Genomic DNA, 19,581 nt, shown 5'->3' on the forward strand with positions numbered 1-19,581 from the left:
GCGTGTATTTTGGGTACCACACCGAGAGCCGCGCCATCACCACGCATCCTTCACTGAACGCATCCGGCCCCTAAATCAGCACCAGTTTTTCAAAAACGAGAACTTTTTGATCATGTGCAGCAGATATATTTTGATCGTCTGCTTTTGTGCGCTGCTCTTCAGCTGTTTTAAACAAATCTGCCGTGCGTTGTCTGTTTGTTAGCCGCCTGCCTCCCGACTTTGATGTGCATTTTTAATTAGCTGCCCCGTGGCTTTTTCTCCAACATTTCTCAGGTAGCTTTCCAGCAATCCGGCCAACCTGGCTGATTGATCCGGATTCCCAGGGTGGCACCATGGTAGGGCTCTCCTGGCAGTCACATCGGCGAGCTGTGCACTCGGTTAGCCTGCCCACCTCCCGAATTTCTTGACCCCTTTCATCTGCAACGCGATGGCTGATGGCTGTCCCCTCGCCGGGTGTCTCCTTACCTGGGGGTACCTCTGAGACACCCCCAGTCGGGTCCAACACCCTTGGCATTTAAGGGCCTCAACGTGCATTTTCCTCTATTTTCACTCTTTGCCACTGCAAGGGGAGGTTTGGGCCCAGTTTGAGGTGATTTGGTCAATGTGGCTGGCTGTGTGCTGTTAATGCTCTTCTGGCATGGGCAAAAATATGGGATGGGGAAAGCAGCGGGGACAGCCCCCTGGTTGTAGGGTGGGCTGGATTTGTCCAGTGCATTCCAGGTGAGACCCCCTTGCTTGGTAGGATCTGCGCCAAGGTGGGCCCAGAGGACTGCTATAGGGCAGATGGTTCCCTTCCAACATTTTGAGTACTGTTGGAGACCCTCCGAGGTGGTAATTGCTTTTTCTGGGTATAGGTGGGGACGGCTCCTGCTGTGGGTGTCTGTCTCCTGCTGTGGGCATCTCCTGCCCTGGCTCTTCCCAGGGAAATCCCCCCTGAAGTCGGCAGTGGGATCCTTGTACTCACCCCTGGTTTGCACTGGGAGCATCCCCCTGCAGAGTGGATTTGCCGGGGGTCCCCAGCCCCAAATGCTTCTCACTTTTGGGGAGCCAGCAAAATCCCACAGCCGATTTGGGCCACCCCAGCAGGGCAGGGCACCCCTTTATCCCTGCCTTGCACCCCACAGAGCAGCCGGGGACACAGCGAAGTGACAAGGACAGCACTTTCCCTGCTTAAGCTCTTTTCTTTCTCTCCCTTTTTATTTTTCCACCCCTTTTTCTGCCTATCTTTTTTTTTTTTTCTTTCTCCTCTGCCTCTTTCTATCCCCCGCTGTGCGCCTCGGCTTTGCGAGCTGGAAGGACGGCCAGATAAAAAGCTCCTCTTTCTTTCAGATCCTTTCAGCAAACCACCCCTCCGCCTCCTCCTCCCCGCCCCATTCTCCTCGCAGATTTACGGGCAGCCCAGCAGAAAGTGCCGGCATTAGCATTTTTAATAAAGAGCCGCTTGGAAGGGACGGCAGCGGGCGGGGAGGTGGGCACGGGGACAGCAGCCGGAGCCTGGCGAGACCCTGGCCAGGCAGAGCCTCGGTGCGGCTGGCACTGGGTGGAAACCCCAAAAAGCATCAAGGGGCTGGGGCCCCGACCTATTTTAAGCCCATAACCACCAACCACCTTATTCTCTGGTGGCATCGCAGCCGTGCTCACGTGCAGCAGCTTCTCAGCCCCTTCGGCTCTCCTGGCCAGTTCCCTTGCAGCAGCCCCAGGTTAGCTCATTGCTGCCGTGTCCCACGGGCTCCAGGCTTTGGTTCCTCGTCCAGCAGAGGCAGAAGAGCCCCATGGGGAACGAGGATGGTTCCCAAGGCTGGAGTTCGTTCTGGCCTTGTCCCTGTGGGGCTGCAAGGCAGGTACAGCTCCGGGGTGCAGGGGAGGTAGATCAGAGCATCGCCAACAGCATCAGGTCCTGAGGGCCTGGCTGGCACATCGGGAGCTTCCACTTGAGCCTGGGTCTGGAGCAGAGCATGGATGACAGTCCAGCTGGAAGAAGCTGAGAGGCCTGAAGACCATCCTGGGGCTGTGTTGGCAGAGCCTTGGCCGTAGGCACTCGCTCACGGTGCTTGGTGAGCTTTCTGGCTCTTCTGGCTTTCTGGCTGTCGGCTGCCCGGCGGACCCCCCCTGTTTTGTTGTTTCAGATGCCAAGGCTTGCAGGGAGCCAAGGGCTGTCATTTCTGGCCCATTTAATCCAATCTGATCAGATGCAGAGCTGCTTCTGATCCGTCTCCGTACCCTTTGTGAGCTTGGAAGGCCACGCAGCCAAAATACCTGCTAAGGGCAAGGCAAGCAGAGCAGCGAGGCGCCTGCAGATCACAGGAGGTGGGGAGGCAGGCAGCTGCACGGGCACAGGGGAGGAAGGAAACAGCACCAGATCCACGGGGGGGAAATGCCAGCAATGGAGGGGGTGAGGTGTGCTTGGGGGAGGACTTCTCCCCCCATCCTCTGCAGCAGGAGGCACAAGTAGGTGAGGAGGGGATTTTTGTCTGCATGGGAGGAACAGTCAGTGCAGAGCTCCTGGAGAGCCAGGCTCAGAGCCATCATCACCCAAAATTTTAGGCACAGTTGGAAGTCGGACCCCTGGGGGCATAACGCGGCCTGGGCACTGATTTACAGCTCGCAGGCAGACCGGGGGCTGCATGGCACGGCGATGCTGCCTCCCTGGGCTCCCAGGGCACCGCCGCGTTCGGGGCTGAGCATCGGGGCGCGCGGAGCACGGCTCTCCGCCACCGTTTTCCCACCCGAGGAACAATACCATGCTCTGCCTTTGTTCCCAGCCCGGCACGCTCCGAAGAAGCAAGAATAAAGCCCATCTATCTGCAGGGAGGCGGGGATGTGCAGCATTCAAGGCGCTGGCGGGCCTTATCCGGGGCGAGGCGCTGGATGTAATCCCCCGCGCCCAGCCGGCCACAGCAGTGCCATTGTGTCCCGGCCAGGAAATGAGCAGCGTGCTCTAATCCTGCCATCAGGACTTTTTTTAATTTTATTTTATTTTTGTCCTTGCTGAAATAACTTCAGATTAGAAACTGAAGTGCTTATGCAGGAGAGCTGTAATTGCCTCCAGAGAAAATCCCCAGGCTTGCTGGGGCAAGGTGCCTGCGGTGCCCCTTGCGGGGAGGCAAGCTCTCACCGGGTCTCTTAAAGGTGGCAGCGTGGAAAAATCTCTTTCTCTTCCCAGCTCTGAGCTTGCCTTGCAAATGGGATTTGGTTGGGTCTGGTTGTGATCCCCCTTGTCTGGTCTCCTGCATTTTTTTTTCTTTTTCTTTTTTTATTTTTTGCTGGTCTCTGACCTGCCGGTCTCTCTGCAACAGATGCTGTGCAAAAGATGCAGAAAATGCTCCACAAAAGATGCTGTGCAAATGATGCTAAAAGCTGTAATTTTTTCAGGTTAAAGGAAATAAAAGCTTTGGCTGGTTTTGGGTTAGCACCCACCTGAAACTATGAAACTGAAGAGGGATTAGGCAAGGTGGTGAAACTGTCCCAGGGCTTCCTTCCAGAAGGCTCGCAGAGGAGGGTTTCAGATGTGTTTTGGGTTGCTTTTAGCAGTTCGATGGATGTGATGCAAATCTCCACCGTGGGACCGTGTGGGTGGTACCTGAGGGTGCAGGGGTGTGAGGCTCACAGATGCTCCGCAGTGGTGGGGAGGGGGGACTGGAGCCAAGCATACCCCAAAATAAAGGGTGAGGTATGCCACTGACTGGGGTCACCAGTCATATAGGAATCCCTAAATCCTAAAAATTGGAAAAAAAAAAAAAAAAAAAGCCCAAACATCTTGGGTGCAGGGCTATTTTCCTGCCTTGTCCTGGCTCGGTTTGAGCTGTTTGATCCCAGGACCCGTTCTGTGCTTGCACCCACGTGCGTGTGCCACAGGTGCAGTGGCTCTTGCTGCAGCACACAGCTGGGGAAATATTTGGGGATGCCAACGCGGTGTCCTTGTGCTTCTCCTCCAGACCTTGGCCGTACACCATATTCCAGCGTGGCTTCGACCTGGTGCTGGGCGAGCAGCCGTCCGACAAGATCTTTCGGTAAGCCTTGCTTCGGCCTCGCGCCCACCCCTCGGGCCTCCCCGCTGGTTTGGGCGCTGCCCGGTGCTGGTCCTGAGGACGGTGCAGCAGGCTGGTCTGCGTGGCATGGCCAAGCACGGTGTCCTGTGCCACCTCCTGGGGGCTTGTGAGCGTGGCTGGCGTGGTCCTACTGCAGCGGCCACGTGGGTTTCGTGGGATGCTGGATGCCCAGCAGCCAGTTCCTCCTCCCCATCCACAAGGAGAGCAAGATGTAGGTTCTGAAGGGGGATTTCTACCAAAAGGAGAAGTGCTTCCCTTTTTCCTGGACACCTCAGAGAGGAGGAATGAATTCATGAATAATCCCTCGTCACCCCTCCTCCTGCTCCCCAGCAGCATGCTCCCGGCGGATGGGTGCTGGGGACACCTGCATCCAGCTGGGGATGGGTTTGGGACCACCCTGTCCCTTTTTGCAGGGAGAGGGACGGGTTCAAGGGCTGGGTTTCGGTGGAGGTGGACATCTGCATGATGTCCCCGCATCGACGTGACACAAGGGCGTCCCTCCGGGCGCGGTGCCCCCCTGTGTGCCTGCTCCCCTGCCAGGTTCACCTACACCCTGGGGGAAGGCATGTGGCTGCCGCTGAGCAAGAGCTTCGTCATCCCTCCGGCCGAGCTGGCCATCAACCCCTCGGCCAAGTGCAAGACCGACATGACGGTGATGGAGGACGCGGTGGAGGTCAGGTGGGTGAGACTGCAGAGGACGAGGGTCTGTAACAGGTTGGTGTGGCTCTGCAGCGCGGGGGACAACCCAAAGGACGTGGGGGTGGTGAGAGCTTGGGGGTTGGTACGTCTGCTACCACGCAGAGCAGTGCCAACCAGAGCAGTGAAACACCTCCTCCTCCTCCTCCTCGCAGGGAAGAGCTGATGACCTCCTCCTCCTTCGACAGCCTGGAGGTCCTCCTCGACTCCTTCGGCCCTGTCCGGGACTGCACCAGGGACAACGGGGGCTGCAGCAAGAATTTCCGCTGCATCGCCGACCGCAAGCTGGACTCGACGGGCTGCGTGGTGCGTGGGGGGGGACAGGGCGGAGGAGGAAGAGGCGCCTCCTCCCGCTCTCCTCATTACCTCGGGGTGAATATTTTTTGTGTTTTGGGGGCACCTGGTGGCTCTTCCAGGTGTCCCTCTGAGCTGTAGCTTGCTCTGTGCTGGTGGAGGGGCGTCAGGGAGCAGCGTTTTAGCACCCACCACCTCCACAGCCTCCTCTCTGTCCCAGCCCAGCTGGGATTTCCTCCCAGGAGCCACTTTGTGGCTGGCCGGGCCCTCCTCACCTCTCGCTTTCCCCTCCACCAGTGCCCGGCTGGACTGAGCCCCATGAAGGACGGCACGGGCTGCTACGACCGCCACATCGGCGTCGACTGCTCCGACGGCTTCAACGGGGGCTGTGAGCAGCTGTGCCTGCAGCAGATGGTGCCCCTGCCCGACGACCCCCTGCTCTACAACATCCTCATGTTCTGTGGGTGAGCCCCCCTGCGCCGTCCCCAGCACCGGCACCTCCTTGTCCCCGGGAGCAGGAGACCCCTCCTCGCTCCGTGAGGGCACGCAGGTGGCCTTGGCCAGCTGAGGGGTTTCTGCACCACAACCTCTTCCCGAGCAAAATGCAAAATGCAAATGGCTTCGAGGGTGTCCTCATGTCTGGGTGTCCCATCTGGGGTGGCTCGGGCCTCGCTGGTGGGGCTGCAGGTGATGGGGGCCCCACTGCTGGCTTCCCAGGTGCATCGAGGACTACAAGCTGGGCACGGACGGGCGGTCGTGCCAGCTCATCTCGGAGTCGTGCCCCGAGGTGGGGGACTGCGGCGAGCCCCGTGAGCTGCCCATGAACCAGACGCTCTTTGGGGAGATCTTCTATGGCTACAACAACCACTCCAAGGAGGTGGCCCCGGGGCAGGTGCTCAAAGGGACCTTTAGGTAAGGGGGGACATGGGGAGGTGGCTGCTGGCAGGGTTTCCAAGAGCATAGTGCTTGGTTCAGCCATGTCTGGCCAAGCTTTGCAGGGGACAGAGGGGCTGGCAGGATGGGCACATCTGAAGCCACATCTATCTTCATAACCCATGCCCAGAGGCTTGGTGCTGGGTTTTTGGTGTGGGTCACCGGCCAGGTGTTGCCATCCCTTGTCCCCCCACCCCGTCCTCCTCTCTCCCCAATTAACTTCCAGGCAGAACAACTTTGCCCGGGGCCTGGAGCAGCAGCTGCCGGACGGGCTGGTGGTGGCCACGGTGCCCCTGGAGAACCAGTGCCAAGAGGAGCTCTCAGAACCCACGCCCGACCCCGAGTTCCTCACCGGTGAGTGAGCCCGGCCAGACCTACACCCTCCTGGGGATGCTGTGGGGCGCATCCTGCCTGGCCGCAGCATCCCATGCCCAGCCCTGTACGGGGAAGGCGGCACGTTTCCCGATTTTATTTCAGCCACCTGCACACGGGGGCAGTCGGTAGCATCGCCGCAGCAGGCTGCCTGCTGCCAGGCTGCCTGTTTGCAGGGCACAGGCTGTGAATTAATTGTGTGGCTAACAGCTCAAGTGCCCACCGGAGAGTTGGTCAAAAAGATTTTTCTTATTCCAGGCAAAAATGTTTTCCAAATACCTTTTATTTGATTTCCAAACCGGAAATTGGTGTAAAGAAGCATTCGAAACCACAATATTTTGGTTCGTCCTGACAGACCATTGACCATGAGCACCAAGGTCACGGTGGGTTCCCAGCCCGGAGGGTGCCACGGAGGTGACAAAGGCAGTGCCACCACGGCCATGGCATCACGGGGGGGGGGGGGGGGGGGACTTTACTGGCAATGATGCCGGGGAGGCAGAAGCCAGCAAATTGCTGTATTCATTTCCCACTGCTCTGCTGGCTCTTTGTGGCTGATTAGGAGGGAAAAAGAAAAAAAAAAAAAAGAAAGAAAAAGGAGTGAAATCTTCTGTGCTTGTCAATAGGCAGATCTGGGCATTGCTGTGAATACACGAGAGGCAGAGCTGCTGAGTAAGGAAGGGCTGTTTTTGCATAAACACTTTGCGGGGACGAGCGAGGCTTTGAAGCTGTTGGCAGCAGCCAGCGCTGAAGGAAGCGGCACTGGGAGGCAGAGGACCGCATCCTCCTTATCCTCCACCTCTCCTCCTCGCTGCGGAGGGGGGAGGCACGTTGTCGTCCTCCCCGAGCCCTGCTGCGTGGCTGTTCAGCCGCAGAGCTTGCTGCTCGGCTGCCGAGCGGAGGTGTGCTGCGCTGGAGGTGTGCAGCCAGCTGTGGGAGGCCCTGGCCGCCAACATCAGAGCCGTGAGCGGCCTCCGTTCCCTTCCTGGGGCTTTGTCCCAGGATCTGGCTCTCGGGAGCTGGGTCTGTCCCTGGGCTGACCACCCTCATCCTCATCCAGGCCCTCTCGGGAGGGTTTCTGGTCTTGCTCGGCCCCAGCATTGCCACAGTGCCCAAGGGGCCGTGGGCACAGCACGGCGATCTCCCCGCACACACATCGGCTCTGTCCCCTGGGCCTCCGTGTTGACCGCAGCTGTGGCGTGACGGTGACTGTTCCCAGGCCTGCCAACAGCTCATTAAAAAGCGCAACTCTCATTAGCTAAGTAATTAGCACACCTGGGCATGTCTGGGGAGCGGCCGCCGGGAGGGAGGCAGGAGGAGGCTCGTTATCTTCCGCCGCGGAGCCCCGGACGGCAGGATGAAACGAGGCCATCATTTTTCCTTCAAAGCCATGATTTTAATTGCCGCAGAGCAGCTGATGGCGGGGACGTGATGAGTGCTGGTCCTTTCCATGCCTCCTTCCCACCCCGCCGGGTGCACAGCGCCGGGCATGGCGCAAGGCACTGCACCCACCGCGCTGTCCCCACGCCTGGCAGTGGTGCTGAGCGGTGCTGAGCGCCGTGTCCTCTCTCTGGCAGGGATGGTGAACTTCAGCGAGGTGTCCGGGTACCCGCTCCTGCAGCACTGGAAGGTGCAGTCCGTCATGTACCACGTCCGGCTCAACCAGCTCACCATCTCCCAGTGTAAGCGGGGCCAAAAGGGGTGCTGAGAGGACACAGCACCTTCTGGGGGGTGGTGGGCTCGGGGCTTGGCTGGTCCGGAGGGTCCAAGGGGCTCAGGGTCCACAGGGATCTGGGCATCTCCCCCCATCTCCCCCCAGCCTTCAGCAACGCGCTCCACTCTCTGGATGGGGCCACCTCCCGCGGGGACTTCGTGGCGCTGCTGGACCAGTTTGGCAACCACTACATCCAGGAGGCCGTGTACGGCTTCGAGGAGTCCTGCTCCATCTGGTACCCCAACAGGCAGGTCCAGCGGCAGCTCTGGCTGGAGTACGAGGACATCAGCAAAGGTAGGAGCCCCGGGACAGGACCTCAAAGCCACCGCACTGCCAGGAGCTGGGTTTGCCCTCTGTGCAGCAGGGAGAACGCCCAGCCCTTGCAGAGGCTGCATCCCACCTCATTTTCTTATTTCCACCCTGCTGCCGTGGTCGAAGGACCCCCGTGGACTGCAGCCGGCGTCAGCCCGGGCCAGCAAGGCGTATAAATACCCACACCCCCAGGGAGATGAAAGATGAATGCACTAATCCCACCAAGCCGTCCTGTCTGATTCTGGACTTAGCTGCTATTTGTCTTTAATCCTGTCCCTTCCCTCCCTTTGTCTTCTCCGTATCTGCTCTCTTCCACTCGCATCCCGGGGCCAGACTTTCCTCCTGCTAATGCTCTCTCCTCCCCCCGGGTGCCAGCGCTGTGTTTTACCGTCTGCAAACCAGTGATGAACTGGTCACCGGGCTCTGGGAAAGGGGGGAGCCTGCGGGAGCCCAGTCCTGGCTCTGCCTTCAGTACAGAGAAGGAAGCATCTGCAGACTGCATTAGAAACAGCAGGAAAGCTCAAAATCCTGGGTGTGGGTGACCCCTCGGGTGGAAAACGTTCATTTCTGAGCCTGGATGCTGCAGGCTGAGGCCTCCTGGAGCATGGACGCTTCCCGAGCCCACCTGCAAGAGTCCAGACCTGCTGCTGTTTTGCTGAGGGCTGTTTCCAGATGTAGCATCTTTTGATTGCGAGTCCTTTTTTTTTTTTCCCTCCTGCAATTTCCTCCTCTTTGATTTTCCTGCTTGGAGGCTTTTCAGGTCTGGCAGTCTCTTTCCACCCACAGTATCACATTTCGGTTTCGCTCTGGCACCTGCCACTTTCCCTCCTTTCCTTTTTGTTTGCAAACGTCAGGAGCTGGATATCGACTGAGAAATTGCAAGAGACAACTAATTCTCTGGCTCCTCTGCTTTCCCCCTGTGCCTGTGAAGCTGCAATTCACAGCTAGCCCAAAGTGATCCATTTCCAGCTCGATGGGGTAGCCGAGCAATGCTCTCGTACCCAGGTTTTTGTCTAACAGCCCTGTTTTCCTCGCAGGGGTCTCGGAGATGGGCTTGGCAGACCCTTGCAATAGGAAGACCTCCCCACAGCATCCCGCGGTGGCCTCAGCCTCCTTAGCTTCTTCCCACCCCACCAGCCTGCCTTGTCCTCGTCAACGCCAGCCCCTTTTTCACGAGGACACCACGGGGACGTGGTCGCACCGGGGCGTTGGGCGCCTTTGCAAGGAGCTTGGAAAAGCCCCATCGTAGCCCAGCTGGGGGCTGCAGTGGTGGTGAACCTGTAGGGCTGCCTCCATCTCACCATTTTCTTCTGCCTCGTGTCCATGCTTTGAAAGCCAAACCTGGGAAAGACCCCGTTGCCCAGCTGGGCTGCAACCTTGCCCACCTCCATCACGCCCGTCATGGTCTTTGGTGACTGTGGGGGTGATGGCATGCGCTTCTGCCACACTCAAACGGGGGATGTTGGGGGCTGGTGGTGCTGGAGGGAGAGGCTTTCCCAAGCCCTCTGGCCACCTGTCCTGTCTGAAAGCCCTTTTCCAGTGCAGGACACGTGCTCCCTCCAGCCCTCCCCCTACATTTCTTGGGGGGGAAGGTGGACAGATGCAAGGAGCCAGCCCTGAAGCAGATCCCAAAAGGGAAGCGCTCCTCATCTCCCTTCCCCATAGAGGAAACCGAGCACAGGTGCGATGGATGGACCAGAGAAAGTCTTGGTGGGTGGCTTTGTAGCCATCTCAGGAACTTCCTGGGCATCTGGAAGCACTGACACATCTTTTCTGCTTATCCTGAGCTCTTCCAATCTGCATCCCTTGTTCTTGGTTTGTCTGCCTCTAGAAGGGACTGGCAGGCTGAGCTGTTTGCCTCTGCAGAGAGAGACACTAAAATACCAAGTAAAATAAAAAAGGAGGAAAAAAAAAACAATACAAAATGCCGATGTGCAGGCTCACACAGCAGCGTGAGGCGCGGCTGCCTTAGCGCGGGGCAGGAAGGCAATTCGGGGGCCTGCTGGCTGCCCCATCAGCTCTAGCAAGGGCTGCAGCTTTCAGAGCCATGACTGGGATGATTGAGGGCAGCTCGGGGCAATCCGCAGCCCGCATTCGTGAGGGTGCTGCCACGTGCAGGCCTTCTGGAGGTGGGAGGCCACGTGGCTGCCGTGCACCCGTCCCTGTGGGTGTGCAGTGCGCGCTGGTGCCTCGGTGCCTGCGGGCTGCAGGTCTTGGTGGGGGCTTCTGCAAATCAGGGGAGGGGAGAGAAGAAGTCAGCGGTTGGGCTGGTTTCTGGGGAAGGCAGCCAGGTTGTTCCTCAAGAGCCTCCAGCTGCAGGAAGGAGGGACCTGCTGCAAGGGCTGGGGAAACTGAGGCACTGGGAGACAAGAGGCCAGGGTGGATTTTCCCGTCCTGATGCCTGCTCTCGAGGCCAGTGAGCATTTTGTCCTAACCGAGCAGCCCTTACAGACACGGGGGGTCCTCTGGGCACTGCCTGCCACGAAGCCTTCTCTCCTGGGACCGTCCCCTGACCGATGGCTTGGAGCCCACCCCTGTGCCCCTCTTTTCCCCCTTCCCCAGGCAACTCCCCCTCGGACGAGTCGGAGGAGCGTGAGCGGGACCCCAAGGTGCTCACCTTCCCCGAGTACATCGCCAGCCTCTCCGAGTCGGGCACCAAGCGCATGGCGGCCGGCGTGCGGATGGAGTGCCAGAGCCGTGGGCGCTGCCCCTCGTCCTGCCCCCTCTGCCACGTCGCCTCCGGCCCCGACGCGCCGGCCGAGCCCATCCTCCTCGAGGTCACCAAGGCGGCCCCCATCTACGAGCTGGTCACCAACAACCAGACCCAGCGGGTGAGGAGCTGGGGGGTGGCATCAGGGTGGCGTTGGCGGCCTTTGCCCATTGCCAAGACCTCATCCCCAGGGTGGATGGGCCATGCTGACCTGTTTTGGCCTCACCCATGGGGAACGGATGAGCACAGGCTCTGGTGGTGGGATGCCCACCCGGTGCTCACGCCCTTCTCCTCCCTCCCAGCTCTTGCAGGAGGCCACCATGAGCTCGCTGTGGTGCTCAGGCAGTGGGGACGTCATCGAGGACTGGTGCCGCTGCGACTCGAGTGCCTTCGGGGCCGACGGGCTGCCCACCTGTGCGCCTCTCCCCCACCCCATGTAGGTCCCCACGCCTGGACCCTCGGTGGTCCTGCGAGGGGGTGGCGATGGCCCCACGGTGGGCCTGGGGTGGCTTTGTGGGGCAAGTGTGCGAGCAGATGGGGGACGTGGGGATCAGGCAGAGGGCACAGAGATGCAATGCCTTTTCTAAATTCAGCTGGGCGTTGGGGATGGGGTTTTGGATCCATCCTGGTAGAGCAACCTCAAGGAAGGAGCCCTGGGGAGCAGCGTGCCCACAGCCAGGAGGGGTCAGAGAAGGGGGGTCACCTCTGTCCAGGCGGGCGGCAGGGCTGCTGGTGGACCTGGCCCTCTGGGGACACTGACGGGCCGGCATTGCCCCCCAGCCTGCGGCTCTCCACCATGCACGAGCCCAGCAGCACGCTGGTGGTGCTGGAGTGGGGGCACTCGGAGCCCCCCATCGGGGTGCAGATCGTCGACTACCTGCTCCGCCAGGAGAAAGTCACCGACAGGATGGACCACTCCAAGGTGGAGACCGGTGAGTGGGGGCTCCCTCCGGGTGGTGGGTGGGATGGAGGCGTTGGAGCAGAGCCTCTGCCTCCCTCTTTGCAAGGGGGTGCTGCTAAATGTACCTTATCCTGCGGAAAAGAAAGCAGCCCCTCCCTGCCTGCCGTGCTGCAGAGGTGCCAGCCCTGGGGACACCGGTACCGTCACCCACGGTGCGTCCTTCTCTGTCCCCGTAGAGATGGTGCTGAGCTTCGTGGACGACATCATCTCTGGTGCCAAGTCTCCCTGCGCCATGCCAGCCCAGGTGCCCGACAGGCTCTCCTCCACCATCTCCCTCATCATCCGCTGCCTGGAGCCCGACACCACCTACATGTGAGTCACCTCCGCCCGTGGGACGCCGCTCGGGTGTGCGTGAGGGCTCGGGAGCCTTCATCGCTGTCCTCCTCGGCCAGGTTCACCCTCTGGGGAGTCGACAACACGGGGAGACGCTCCAGGTCCAGTGATGTGACGGTGAAGACACCCTGCCCCGTGGTAGATGATGTGAAAGCTCAAGGTGAGAGGGAGGTGGTGCTGGCCTGACGCTTTGCATGTACAACTGGGAGTACTGGAAAGCAGCGTTGTTGTGCAAGACGTGGAGACCTGGCTGGGACTCGGGCAGGGCTTGGAAAGGGGGGTCAAAACCACCCAAAATCTGGGTGTCTGTGGTCACAGGGTGAGCACGCCCAGGAGGACACTTGGGACCAGTGACGGGGGGTTCCCCCACTGACTGTCCCCACTGGCTGCTCCTGTCCTGGCCGCAATGTCCCCTTGACCCCTGATGGCCCAGGCAGTGCGTGATGCTGACGGCTGGCACGGAGGGCAGCAGGAGGAACACATTCCCCCCACAAACAAGCACAGGAGCACTCTGTGCTGGTGCTAAGACGGGTGGAGGGGTAGGCACTGGGGACATGGGCATGGGTGGAGGAGTAGCTGAGAAGGCCTGCCCTGTCCTGCCCAAGTGACCGATAGCATAGGTGATGCCCGAAGAAATCCCAGTTGTGTTCCTTCTGGTAAATAAATGGTATTTCACCACCAGTACCTGATGACACCAGCCATTTCTCCTCCTAATTGGATCAAACTGCGGGAGCCTAAATCGGATTGATTAGTCCAGCCGAGTCTGGGTGATGCCATCCTCTCTGTTGTTCCTCCATTGCCTTGATACGACATCAATCATACCCTGGGGGACAAATCTTGGCTCCAGGAAAGGCCGTGGAAGATGTGCCTCATGGTTCCACCAGAGCCAAGCATTGTCCTGGTGGGCTTTGTTCTTTGTGCTCATTTCTTGCACCCCGCTGACGAGCCCTTGTCCTCCTGCCCAGAAATTGCCGACAAGATCTACAACCTCTTCAACGGCTACACCAGTGGCAAGGAGCAGCAGACAGCCTACAACACCCTGCTGGACCTGGGCTCCCCCAGCCTGCACCGAGTGCTCTACCACTACAACCAGCACTACGAGAGCTTCGGGGAGTTCACCTGGCGCTGCGAAGACGAGCTGGGGCCCAGGTAGGCTCGGGAGCCGGGTGGGCTTGTTGTGTGTGCCAACACATGCACAGGGGCTGGTCGTACGTGTCTGTTCTCCTTTTCCTGGGCTTTGGCTTGACTTGCCTGCCTCTCTGCATGCTGCCTCCTGGGTGCCTCCTGCCCCGTGCTTGTGGAGGCGGCCAGATGTCCCCTCCTGCCCGTCTCCTCTCGTGTCTGCCCCTGTCTGAGTGGTTTCCCAGTAACGTGGATGTTTCCAGGCGGTTTAGCAAGCCGGGATGAGAAATGATGTGGGCTGCAGTGGTGTTTCCTAGCAGCTGGCCTCCACAGAACTGGAGTCTTGAACCCGTCCAGTATTCAGGATTTCTTCAGATGTACGTCAGCAACGGATCCCATCTGGGAAACGCACGGTCCCCCTGCTCGACACCTCCTCTCATCAGTCTCACCTCTGGCTCCCTTCCAGCCCTGCTTCTCCAGGTGATCACTGGTGGATTTCTAGCAGAGGATCAGAGATCACACGTACCTTTTCTGCCCTCCAAGTCTCCACTAGGGCGGCAGAAAGTCTCAGCAGATACCTGGTGGCTGTCTTGCTTGTAGCATCCCTTCACATGCTAGCTCAAGCTCAGCTTTGCTGGGAAACCCTGCAGTGATCCTCAGCTTCCTGGGGCAAAGCTGGGTTTTTTCCTCTTTCCCCTTTTTCCATTTATTTTCTAAGAAACTTGAAGTCTCTAAGGCAGAGCTTCAAAGCCTGGGAGCAACCTCCCAGTGTAAAGAGCCTTCTGGTTATGGCTTCATTCCCAGGACGTGAGTAGGACCATCTCAGATACCACGCGTGAAATCCAGCCCCGGTTTGCACAGCCCGTCTGACATCTGCTGCGGTGGTTTGTGTGAGGAGCAAGTAAAGTCCCCGGAGTGACACACCGGGTTTGTCACACAGCCACTGCCACTGTCCAGGGCAAATTGCCATCAGTGCTCGTGGTGCCAGTGAGGAGAGCACGGCACCACCAGGACGTGGGGTGGAAGCTGTCTGCTCCAGCCCCACAGGGCAGAGTGATGTTGGCACGGGGTGACCAGAAATGCCACTGGATGGCCCGAATGTTGCTGTTTGCTGCAAGTCAGAGGGTTAATTCCACCCGCTGGAAATGCTGGAGAGCTTAGGGTGGGGTGACGCACGTTGCTGATGAAGTGCTCGCAGCTCGCGCTGCTTGGAAGGAGAGGTTGAGGCAGCTGCAGCGGGATCTGGCGATGACAAATCTTGGAAAGCAAGCCTCCTGTTTGATCGTCTGCGAGGGCGAAGCATCCAGACTGGTGGTGACAGGACAAATCACTCGCAGATGACATTGTTTAGCCAGCAGACAGAGGATTTGTGTGGCTGCTGCTGATGCTCCTTTGAAGTGCTGGACGCGGACCCACGCGAGCGATGCTCCCCCAGCTCCGCGCTGCCATGCCGCCTTTGGCTCCGCTCGCGCTCATCCTCCTGCTCGCCAGGGCTGGCTGCTGGGCTGAAGGAAGCAAGTATTGCGTGCAGATAGCTCGGTCGGGGTTACCGAAGCAAGACGGTCCCTCCCAGTCTGGGAAAGGCTGCAGAGAGCCCTGGACTTTGCATAAGAAGACGTGGAGAGGAAGGCAGGTTGTTTTCCAGCAAGCCACAAGTGAAAAGAGGCTTTGGTGCAGATCCTGGTGGAGCTCATTGGTGTCTGCTGCCTCCCTTCGGGTGGCAGACCTGGCCAGCTTGGAGCTGCAGCCACCCGGAACCAGCAAGGGGAGAGCTGTGGCTCGCAGCCCCTCTTTATCCAAGCAAGAGTGTGACAAAGGTTTTTGTCCCTAGCATCACGATCGGCGTCGCTGCTGCCTGCCCCGTGCCGAGTTACTGCAACCACGGGGACGTATCTCCTCTTCCTTGTCTATGCCAGCCCACTGAGTGACCTTGAAGCTGGCTAGGAAACTTGTTCCAGCCCTTGGGACAATGAGAGTTTTGTCTGGGTTTCCAGGCACAGGTAATAACCTGCAAGACACTTCATTTGGATCCATTACCTACACATTTGCCAGATTCCCCCGAGATCACCCGAAGTGCTAGACAAGTTTAAAATGAACATAATGCGTTTTATCTGAACAAAGTGTTGCTCTCGATAAGAGCATTAGAAGTGCAACTTTCAGAGAGAGAAAAAAAAAAAAAAAAAAAGCCTGAAGAGAAAAAGAGGCAATTTGGGTCATGTTTGGCCAGGATTGCCTGTGCTCCTCCAATACCTAATCCAACACGAGGGGCTGGTGATTTAGCACTTCCTCGTTATCAGCACAAGCCAGTGCTGCTCTGGGCGTGCAGCAGGGGGTTTCCTGCTGGGGGTGGCTTGTGCCCAGCCCTCCTCTCCCCCTGCCTCTCGACCCCTTCCCCTGGCTTTCTTGGCTGGGTCGCACGAGCAGCGTGGGCTGCCTGGCGGCTCCTTACCAGCCCCTGCTGCTCGTTTCCTTCCCTGCAACCAGAAGACATGGAAAGTGCACCTTCACAGGAGAGGGGGGGTTTCTCTGTCAGAGCTTTTCTGGGTTACGCGGATGTTGTATGCGTTGATGTATTCCTTCTAGCTTGCACGCTGTCCTGTGGGACACATTTCCTAAACTGTTATTAAGCATTATAAGTCATGTGTCAGGAGTGTCATTGCCTGTACTTACATTTTATGACACCGCATCTTATGGGGCTCATAACAAAAGCCCACAAGCCATCCTAATACAGATGACAGGCGTGATATTTTGAGTGTGGGTTTTTTGTTTGTTTGTTTTTCTCCCTAAATCTCCTTCATGCTCAGGGACGTCCCAGCAGGCCGGTTCCCAGCGCTGTGCGTTCCTCCTCCACCACATCCCCCTGAGCCACGTGGTGGCGAGGGGGCGATGCTCCCCCCGTGTGCCTGACGGCTCCTGGCATTTCTCCCCCCTGCCTCTTTGCTCCCACTCTCCCACCCTGTGATGTGGGGTCCCGGAGCTGCAGCGGTGGCGGGTGATGCCGCCTGAGACGCTCCTGGGGCTCGGGCAGCCTTTAACCACCTTTACTTTTCTCTCCGCATGCTCTCGTCCTGCCCTCCCCGTGGTGTTTCCGTCGCCCCCGGTGCAGGAAGGCCGGCCTCATCCTCTCGCAGCTGGCGGACCTCAGCAGCTGGTGCCACGGCCTCCTGCAGGAGCCCAAGATCAGCCTCCAGCGCTCGTCCCTCAAGTACCTCGCCTGCCGCTACAGCGAGATCAAACCCTACGGGCTCGACTGGTCGGAGCTCAGCCGGGACCTCAAGAAGACGTGCGAGGAGCAGACGCTGAACGTCCTCTACAACGACTACGGGGACAAGGACTACTGAGGGACGCAGGCACCCGCCTGCACGCCGGCCCTCCCGGGGCGGCGGGGAGGGTTTTATATACGGACCCACAGCGGGGAGGGGGGGGTGTCTCTGGAGACAGAAATTGGGACCGGGGAGCGAGATGGCTGCTCTGCGCAGTTCTGCCTCAGTATTACTTTCTTCTTCGGCTTGGCCAAAAGTCTTTCTAGTTAGGAGTCTTGTGGGACCCTGTTTTCTTGGTTTGTTCTGTTCATGTTGCCAAGAGGTTCCGGACGGTGGGCGCGGGGGCGTGGAGGCGGCAGGCCGGGGGGCACGGCCCTCTGCACCACCCCGTGTCCCTGCCCCAGCCACGAGGGGCCACCGGGCACGGGAGAAGCACGGTGACACGGGGGGAAGGGAGAGCTGGTGAAACGGAGACGGGGCACGCAGGTCGGGCTGGGACGCGAATGGTCATCGCTGAGCAAAACAGCCACCAGGCAGCCAGGAGGGTGTTTGGGGTGTGGGTTTTTTTTGTTGTTTATTTTTACAATTGTAAAGCATGAGGTCTGGATGAGACTTGGCTCAGCTGTGGTGTCATCGGCCCAGGTGAGGGGAGGAGAAGTGGCGGTGAGCCCACCTCCTCGGGGCTGCTCTGCCACGGCCAGATCCCTGTCGGCTCAGAGACGCCGGGTGCGCCGGGGCACGGGCAGCCTGCCCGCAGGGCCAGCGGTCAGCTGGACATTGCGATCTGTTTTCTCGTGGGACCAAACTCCTAGGAAGTCAACTCAAAAATTCCTTCCTTTTTTTTTTTTTTTTAATTGTTTATTTATTTTTTACTTTTTAACCCACTGTAATAAAGGCTTAGAAGCAATGACAAACTAGCGTTTGTCAAACATTAAAAAACGGAGGCTGGGCTCCGTTCGGAGCAAACCGTTCCCCAAAACCCCGTTACCACTGATGCAGTTGGAGGCAGCAAACGGCTTCATTTTAGCCTCAGCTGCCAGCCTGGTTTGCAGTGGAGGCACCTCTGGACTTGCCAGCTGTGCACCTTTGATCTGGACAAGCCAGGAGTCCCACAGAGAGATTTTTTACGATGCCTCTTCAGAGCGAAATTTCCTTTTCATTTTTCAGACTTGGCAGGAGCAATCGTCAGCCTTGTCTCTTTTGATTTTCCACCTCGTTCCTCGCACTACCTGCTGAGGACATGGCTTCAGTATTTGTGCAGCACTGGAGGGGAGGCTGCTGTGGCCCGCAGCCGGTCACGGCCACCGGCGCCGCGCTGCAGAAGTCGCACAGCAGCCGATCAGAGCACACGAGCATCCCCCCGCAGGACCACGCTGCATTTTTCCTTTTCCTTCCCATGGGCAGAGCTCTCACACGGGGGCAGCTAGGCAGGGTGGGAGAGCTGCTGGGCGCAGCCACCAGCAGTCAGTATTACCTGGGCATCCGAGTGTCATTTGTGTAAGGAGTTCATCTGGCAGGGCTCAGCGGGCAAACACCCAATTTTTGCAAGAAAAGTCTACCAGAGCCTTCAGGCTTCCCTTCACACGTGTTTCCTTCTATTTTGATGTGCTTAATGCTGCTGGGGGCTTGGTGCTCAGAGCAAGCCCAGCACCATCTCCATGCTCAGGTACGCATGGGCAGGTGCTCCGTTTCCTTTCAGCCATGGGGAATCTTGGCCAAGACACTTTGGTTCGGTCTCTTTCTCCTTCCAGCCGACGCTGAGACATCCTTTAACACCATCCAGGCAGCCGGCCAGCGGTGAGCAAAGGGCACCTCTGTGCAGTGCCTTGGAGGGATGCTTGGACAGAGGCTGCTCTGGCCCGGATGCGACTTGGTAGCTGGCCATGTAATACCGCTTACGTGGCCTTTATAGGAAACGCAGACGGTTTTCCTTTTGGGAGCAGCCTTCTCCCTCGTGTTGCTTACGAGGTGCAGCAGCAGGAGCAGGGCGGGCGCAGCCTGCCAGCCGTGCACCCTGACTCTGCCAGGACAACCCTGCGCGCTCGGGGGCTTTTTCACCCGGACGCAGAACTTACCGTGGGGCCCTGCGCATGTTTCCGTTCTGCTCCCACTCCACTATTTTCTAAGCCCTTTCACGGTCACTAGAAACCCTGCAGAGCCGGGTTGGGCTCTTCCCTGGGTGTTGCCATCCGGCTCTGGCCACGACGGGTCTCTCCTGCTGGAAATCTCCCCCCCCCAGAGCGCTCCTTTGAGCCCTGCAGTTGGGTGAGGGCTCCCTTGGCTGGGAGAGGGACACCCCGAGGGTGAGGGCGAGGTGACCCACATGAGGTCAGACACCAAGACCCTTGCACGGGGGGGATTCAGTGTCACCAGCCCATGACAGGCACCACTCTGCAGCACCTGGGTGACCATCACGTTGTCACCGCACGCCTGTCTCGGTGTGGCAGGTGCCCATTTTCGTGGCAGCCCTGGCCTGGTTCAGCCTTTCTGCTTGGTTTCTCTCTCTGGCTTTGCACCTCAGAAATTTGCCCAAACTTGTATTATTATTTTTTTGCCAAAATCCATGAGTTATAGCACATATGCTCATCTCAGACAGCTGCTCAGACAGCCCCGAGGCGTCCCCTTCCCTGCAGAGCTGGAGGACTTCATCTGCCAAAGGCTCCTGCCCCAAGCAGCCACCCCTGGCTCTGCACAGTGTTTCCTCTCATGGACTCCTGCCTCTTTCCATGCTGCCAACTGCAGGAGAAGACAATGTGTTTTGTCCTTTTCCCAACCTCCCTCACCCTCCTGCCCTCTCTCCTTGTTTTATTTCCGAATTAATGAAT

General features: G+C 58.7%; 1 protein-coding gene across 2 annotated transcripts in view; it reads left to right on the forward strand.

Annotated features, from left to right (window-relative positions):
• Window positions 1-18,708, forward strand: part of ASTN1 (astrotactin 1) — a 40,568-nt gene extending 21,860 nt beyond the window's left edge. For both annotated transcript variants that reach the window (XM_035333003.1, XM_035333004.1), the window contains exons 9-23: window positions 3,936-4,010; window positions 4,590-4,727; window positions 4,901-5,051; window positions 5,337-5,503; window positions 5,757-5,951; window positions 6,199-6,326; window positions 7,919-8,023; window positions 8,161-8,349; window positions 10,930-11,198; window positions 11,380-11,513; window positions 11,858-12,009; window positions 12,215-12,350; window positions 12,431-12,531; window positions 13,337-13,520; window positions 16,600-18,708. In XM_035333003.1, coding sequence (XP_035188894.1) covers window positions 3,936-4,010; window positions 4,590-4,727; window positions 4,901-5,051; window positions 5,337-5,503; window positions 5,757-5,951; window positions 6,199-6,326; window positions 7,919-8,023; window positions 8,161-8,349; window positions 10,930-11,198; window positions 11,380-11,513; window positions 11,858-12,009; window positions 12,215-12,350; window positions 12,431-12,531; window positions 13,337-13,520; window positions 16,600-16,834 — 2,359 coding nt within the window. In that variant the 3' untranslated portion in view covers window positions 16,835-18,708. The remainder of the gene's footprint in view (window positions 1-3,935; window positions 4,011-4,589; window positions 4,728-4,900; window positions 5,052-5,336; window positions 5,504-5,756; window positions 5,952-6,198; window positions 6,327-7,918; window positions 8,024-8,160; window positions 8,350-10,929; window positions 11,199-11,379; window positions 11,514-11,857; window positions 12,010-12,214; window positions 12,351-12,430; window positions 12,532-13,336; window positions 13,521-16,599) is intronic.
• Window positions 18,709-19,581: the final 873 nt, after the last annotated feature.

Source organism: Oxyura jamaicensis, chromosome 8 (assembly GCF_011077185.1).
Source record: "Oxyura jamaicensis isolate SHBP4307 breed ruddy duck chromosome 8, BPBGC_Ojam_1.0, whole genome shotgun sequence".
NCBI classification, from domain to species: domain Eukaryota; kingdom Metazoa; phylum Chordata; class Aves; order Anseriformes; family Anatidae; genus Oxyura; species Oxyura jamaicensis.